Here is a 6,987-nt window from a genome sequence, read left to right as displayed (position 1 = left end):
TTTACGTGACCCAGATGTGTTATAGGTGAGGTATGTTATAGGTGAGCCAGGTGTGTTATAGGTTGAGGTGTATTATACTGTAGGTGTGCCAGGTGTGTTATAAGTAGGCCAGGAGTGTTATAAGTGAGGTGTGTTATAGGTGAGCCAGGAGCATTATAGGTGATTGAGGTGTTTTATAGCTGAGGTGTGTTATAGGTGAGGTGTGTTATAAGTTAAGCCAGGCGTGTTATAGCTGAGGTGTGTTTTAGGTGACCCAGATGTGTTATAGGTAAGGTATGTTATAGGTGAGCCAGGTGTGTTATAAGCAGGCCAGGAGTGTTATAGGTGTGTTATAGGTGAGCGAGGTGTGTTATAGCTGAGGTGTGTTATAGGTGAGCCTGGAGTGTTGTAGGTAAGACAGGTGTGTTATAGGTGAGGTGTGTTATAGGTTAAGCCAGGCATGTTATAGCTGAGGTGTGTTTTAGGTGACCCAGTTGTGTTATAGGCGAGGTTTGTTATAGGTTAGCCAGGTGTGTTATAGGTGAAGTGTCTTATACTGTAATTGTGCCAGGTGTGTTATAAGCAGGTCAGGAGTGTTATAGATGAGGTGTGTTATAGGTGAGCCAGGAGCGTTATAGGTGAGCCAGGTGTGTTATAGCTGAGGTGTGTTATAGGTGAGCCTGGAGTGTTATAGGTGTATAGGTGAGCCAGGAGCGTTATAGGTGAGCCAGGTGTGTTATAGCTGAGGTGTGTTATAGGTGAGTCTGGAGTGTTATAGGTGAGCCAAGTGTGATATAAGTAAGGCAGGTGTGGTATAGGTGAGCCAGGAGTGTTATAGCTAAGGCAGGTGTGTTTTAGCTGAGGTGTGTTATAGGTGAGCCTGGAGTGTTATAGGTGTATAGCTGAGCCAGGTGTGTTATAAGTAAGGCAGGAGTGTTTTAGGTAAGGCAGGTGTGTTATAACACATTCAGGAGAGTAATAGGCAAGCCAGATATGTTATAGCTGAGCTGGGTGTGTAATAAGCAGGTCAGGTGTGTTATATGTGAGCCAGATGTGCTATAGGTGAGCCAGGTGTGTTATAGGTGATCCAAGTGTATTATAGGTGAGCCAGGTGTGTTATAGGTGAGCCAGGTGTGTTATAGGTGAGGTGTGTTATAGCTGAGGTGTGTTATAGGTGAAGTGTGTTATAGCTGTGCCAGGTGTATTATAGGTGAGCCAGGTGTGTTATAGGTGAGCCAGGTGTGTTATAGGTGATCCATGTGTATTATAGGTGAGCCAGGTGTGTTATATGTGAGCCAGGTGTGTTATAGGTGAGGTGTGTTATAGCTGAGGTGTGTTATAGGGGAGGTGTGTTATAGGTGAGCCAGGAGTGTTATAGCTGAACCAGGTGTGTTATAGCTGAGGTGTGTTATAGGTGAGCCAGGTGTGGTATAGTGGTATAGGTGAGCCAGGTGTGGTTTAGGTGAGCCAGGAGTGTTGTAGGTAAGGCAGGTGTGTTTTAGATGATTCAAGCAACAAACGAAAAAAAGAGTATGGTACAGCGCTGTTTTTTTCGTTTGATGCTTGAATCACCTTAAGGGGTTTAGGTAATTTCCCCTTTTGGTACAGCTGCAGTGTAGAATATCTTAATCAGCGCTCAGTATCATTTGTATTTCTTTTTCCTCTCGGTGTTTTAGATGAGCCAGGTGTGTTATAGCTGAGGTTTGTTATAGGTGAGCCAGGTGTGGTATAGGTGAGCCAGGAGTGTTATAGGTGAGGTGTGTTATAGGTGAGGTGTGTTATAAGTGATCCAGGTGTGTTATAGATGATCCAGGTGTGTTATAGCTGAGGTGTGTTATAGGTGATCCAGGTGTGTTATAGGTGAGCCAGGTGTGGTATAGGTGAGCCAGGAGTGTTATAGGTGAGGTGTGTTATAGGTGAGGTGTGTTATAAGTGATCCAGGTGTGTTATAGATGATCCAGGTGTGTTATAGCTGAGGTGTGTTATAGGTGATCCAGGTGTGTTATAGGTGATCCAGGTGTGTTATAGGTGAGCCAGGTGTGTTATAGGTGAGCCAGGTGTGTTATAGGTGAGCCAGGTGTGTTATAGGTGATCCATGTGTGTTATTGGTGATCCAGGTGTGTTATAGCTGAGCCAGGTGTGTTATAGGTGAGCCAGGTGTGCTATAGGTGAGTCAGGTGTGTTATAGGTGAGCCAGGTGTGCTATAGGTGAGTCAGGCGTGTTATAGCTGAGGTGTGTTATAGGTGAGGTGTGTTATAGGTGAGGTGTGTTATAGCTGTGCCAGGTGTATTATAGGTGATCCAGGTGTGTTATAGCTGAGGTGTGTTATAGGTGATCCAGGTGTGTTATAGGTGATCCAGGTGTGTTATAGGTGATCCAGGTGTGTTATAGCTGAGGTGTGTTATAGGTGATCCAGGTGTGTTATAGGTGATCCAGGTGTGTTATAGGTGATCCATGTGTTTTATAGGTGAGGTGTGTTATAGCTGAGGTGTGTTATAGGTGAGCCAGATGTGTTATAGCTGAACCAGGTGTGTTATAGCTGAGGTGTGCTATAGGTGAGTCAGGTGTGTTATAGGTGATCCAGGTGTGTTATAGCTGAGGTGTGTTATAGGTGAGTCAGGTGTGTTATAGGTGATCCAGGTGTGTTATAGGTGACCCATGTGTGTTATAGGTGATCCAGGTGTGTTAAAGGTGATCCAGGTGTGTTATAGCTGAGGTGTGTTATAGGTGAGCCAGATGTGTTATAGCTGAGGTGTGTTATAGCTGAGGTGTGTTATAGGTGAGCCAGGTGTGTTATAGCTGAACCAGGTGTGTAATAGCTGAGCCGGGTCAGCCAGATGCAATCATTTGGCACCCGGGTACCTGAGTGAAGAAGCCGGGTATCCGCTGAGTTTATATGAGCTGAGGATTTGCAGACTCTTCTTGATTGCGTCTCTCAAAGAAGAAATCATCCATTGCCTACTAATAGTCAGCAAGTACTCCAGCACCCATCCATATGCCATATATCTGCATGGGAGAATCCGGGAGCTTCTGTTCCTGTCTCTTCCAACATGCAAAGCAAGATCACTATCCATGTGCTACTTCATATGCAAATGAGTTTCCCTTTTGCTTTTTAATTGCACTTCCCAGTTCCTGACAGCCAGCTGCATGCAAAATGGAACACGTTGCAAATGGAGCCCCTAGTGTCAGGGTTATGTACTGCAATAAATCATTTTTTTTTAATTCATTTTTTTTTTATTATTAACAGTAAATGTCCCTTTTTCTTGTGAATCTTCTCCATTTACCACACAGCACAGTACATTTTACTATACCGCTATGACATAAATATCGATTGGTAAAGGTCGGAATCTGCAGCCAAAAAGTCTCTAAAGTCGACTCAAGGAGTCCACGACTACTTGCTCTGTCCCGACAGAAAGTGGGGGATCTATTAGCTGCCCTGCAGGCAGGACCTGACTCCTGGGAGAGATCCAGGTACCCTCTGCCAGCCTGAGCCCCCCATGCTACAGCCCCTGCCTGCCTGCTCCTCTGCAGCTCCCCCAGGTGCTCGCTGCACACTACCATAGTACCAGATGCACACAGAGGCATGTGAGTCTCAGCTGCTTTGTGTTGTATTCTGCATGACACTAGATATACTGGATATACTGTGTGTGTGTTTTACTGCCCAGTTGCCCCCTGCTTGCTAGCTTGGATAATATGCAGTGGTGGATGACTTTCCCCTGATCCCCAGACAAAGTGAAAGTCAAGAACCCATGCAATGTGCACCCTTGAAGCAGCCTCGCTGGCACAGCCCTGCACCCTGATCCTGCGCTGCCTCTGCCTGTTCTTCCCCTGCAGGCTGTAGCCCCAGATATAGTGCACAGAGCAGCTCAGCAGCGCAGTCAGTCAGTCAGAGCTCAGTCCCAGGAAGCAAGGGCAGCCTATTGCTACAAAGCAACCTATTGCATTCTGGCTGAAACCCCCACCCTCCAAAAAACCCACTCACACTTGGACTGATGGCAAGTGATCTATCTGCAGCATAATCCTGCCTTCGAACAACTGTATGATCGCATCCCTGCTGGATTAACTTCGTCCTACCAGCTTTCAGTCTCTTTTTATCCATTTTTTCTTATTTTTTTTTAATTTTTGCCTTCTTCAGACCCCACTCTCCACTTATAGTCTCAGCTCTTGCCTAGAAGTGTTAAGCCACTGTCTTGTGGTCATGGGGTGTATAATTTCCTTTTTACCCAGGCTGGTGAGAGCTCTCCAGGTTTTGTAAAGTGGATGTCAGATCTTGGATTTATGTTCCTGAAGGAATAGTCGCCCGAGCAGGATCACCCCGTGTAACTTTCATCAGGGAGGATGCAGGCTGTGTATTGTATCTCTGCGCTGCTGCTCCAGTCTACTCTGCACCTGGTGAGTTCCATTCCTGACTTCACTTATCAGTGCTTGCCCCTATCTCCTATTGCTGTGCCTTCACCCCCTCTTGTAGCCCCTTACTATGCACAGACTCCACTTTCAGAATTACCGGTAGAGCAGGTGTTGGATAACGCCCTGTCCTTGGTCTTTAAATCATCAGGGGGTGTATTGGGGTCTACTCACAAGATGGGGTGAAATATGTTCTCCTCACATCAGGGTGTCCTTTGCATTAGTCTGGAGCACTATAAATCAAGCTGGGGTTCTGCAGCTGTTGGGAATTAAAAGTCAGAGGCTTGCATTGCATCTTGGGACTTGTAGTCCCCCCAGTAGAATGCAGATGTACAGGCAGGCTCTTTCCTGCTGTTTTTATTTTATTTTATTTTAAAGTCAATGTCTATGAGTATCTGAAGTGAAGCAGTGACTGCTGGGACGGAAGTGTCATTTATCATCGAATCCATGGAAACTTTTTTTGGGTAATTGACACAAAGTTCCAAGACAATAAAAATTAAATCACAATAAAATAGTAACCCGGTGGCCAGACCATGCACATTAATAATAATTATTATTGCATTGCTGCAGATATGCATTATTAGGAAGTGATTTTTCACAAGCTGATGAATGGATGATTCTTATGGACAATGTGAGAATCGAGTCAGAACTTTTGCCATGTGTTCTAAGACTGCAAAGATAAGATTGACATTGCAGAAGGTGGGGGAACCTGCTACTTTTAAAAGAGGCCCTCGAGATAGTTCTCAAACTCAATGCTCGTACCTATGGCGTTAAAGAGTCTTGAGGCCCCTATAGGTGTGTAGGTTTAGGTAGTTATCTGTAAAATGAAGGGGGGGGGGGGGGTGACTACATTTGTAAACATTTGCAACTCTTATAAGTGTTTATTGACCAAGAGTCCCTGATAATTGAGTTCTTCGTACAGTAACTATAGTATGACTGACAACAACCAGACTTAGTTCATTGTCTTTGGAAGTAACACTGTGCCATGGAGAGGACTGAAAATGGTCAAAATTAACCTTCTGCAGCTGCAGAAAAAAAAGTCTGTCTTGGTCGTACCAAGAGACCTTGCCTCAGCTCTGCCACCAGGTGGCGCTGTGCGTCACACTCAGTGCTACTTGGCACTTCAAGCATGGCAGGTGAACACCGAGGCACCAGACACAGCTGTTTTGGCTTCAAACCCTCCCCCCATCTTTTTTTTCCTTATTAAGATTCATGATCTACACTTTAGAAGCCAGTGCCATGAACATCCCGAATTGCTACGAATTCCGGACTTCGGAAATGCAATATAAAAGTCTACCCAAGTCGCAACACATTTTAGTCGCTTTGCAGCGCATCCCAGTGCGATTTGCTGCGTCTGCTATAGGCAGTATTTACTACCATTGTAACAACGTGGGGAATACATAAATCAGCTGCGTTAAATTTTTAAAATGTGTTCGTTGGCAACCAAACTGTTTTCCTTTATCTCTCCCTCTCTCTCATTATAACAACTGTGCTGGATTTATCCGAATGTAGCGCAAGCTGAACAACAAGCGCATTAATTCTGTTTTAATTGTAAACTGGGAGCATTTGAAAAACCATTCAGTGTGCAAATTATGCTGATTCAATTACCGTTTAGTTACAGACTTCATTACCTGAATGCATTTTCACAGGGGGTAAGGCAATTGTGGAATAGGAGACAATTTTCCAATTTCACTCAAGACATTGCGGCTCCTGAACCATGAAGACCAAGAATCCGAACACACAACAAAGTATTTGGGGGGGGGGGGATTCAACAAGAAACTTAGGAAATATCGATCCCACAGTGTCAGTTCCTCCTAGGTACATCACTAATAACCTGTAGACAATGGCAAAACTATACAACAATAGGGACTTGCTATATACAACCACCTCTGATTAACCCATTATCTTCCATTTAATGTATGTAAAGTATGTGTGTGTGTGTGTGTGTGTGTGTGTGTGTGTGTATGTATGTATGTAGGTATATATGTCTGTGCGTTTGTGTGTGTGTGTGTGTGTGTGTCTGTATGTCTGTCTGTCTGTCTGTCTGTCTGTGTGTGTGTGTGTGTGTGTGTGTGTGTGTGTGTGTGTGTGTGTATGTATGTATGTATGTATGTATGTATGTATGTATGTATGCGTGTCCACTTATTAATTATGGCTAGCCATGACATGGTCAAATATTGTTAATTAAGAAAAGTAATGTGTTGCAGGATAACTTTTTTCTACAATAAGATATTGTGTGCAGGTGGTTGGTGTATTGTTTTTTTTTTTTATATAATGTATTCAATAGGGATTCATCAATCTGCATATCCCAATACCTGGCGAGTCTACTGCGCAGACAGCCAGCGGTAAACATCTAAACATCGCGGGTCACACCGGGACTTTGCGGTATCGCTGCTCATTTACTATCCACGTGCCAAGAAAGTATTCTCACCGGTGTACACTTTGCCTAAGTGCGAATGATAAGGCTGCATTTCAGGTGGAGTGTGAGAACTTTAGATATAAACATATATTCATACTTCATGTATAAACTCACTCTATACACTCAGTTTGTAGGTAAGTTTAATGCAGCACCGTATTACTGATCAGGAGCTGTCCATGGTGCT

At 44.2% G+C, this 6,987-nt stretch overlaps 1 protein-coding gene across 1 annotated transcript in view; it reads left to right on the top strand.

Moving 5' to 3' along the window:
* The first annotated feature begins 3,806 nt into the window (after nucleotides 1-3,806).
* The window catches only part of NXPH1 (neurexophilin 1), a 260,402-nt gene continuing 257,221 nt past the window's right edge, over nucleotides 3,807-6,987 (top strand). Inside the window, exon 1 of the mRNA XM_083144825.1 lies at nucleotides 3,807-4,372. Coding sequence (XP_083000951.1) covers nucleotides 4,319-4,372 — 54 coding nt within the window. The 5' untranslated portion in view covers nucleotides 3,807-4,318. The remainder of the gene's footprint in view (nucleotides 4,373-6,987) is intronic.

Source organism: Crinia signifera, chromosome 5, assembly GCF_055691185.1.
Source record: "Crinia signifera chromosome 5, ASM5569118v1, whole genome shotgun sequence".
In the NCBI taxonomy this organism is placed as follows: domain Eukaryota; kingdom Metazoa; phylum Chordata; class Amphibia; order Anura; family Myobatrachidae; genus Crinia; species Crinia signifera.
The sequence above is the reverse complement of the archived record's forward strand: the minus strand, read 5'-3'. Positions and strand labels throughout refer to the sequence as shown.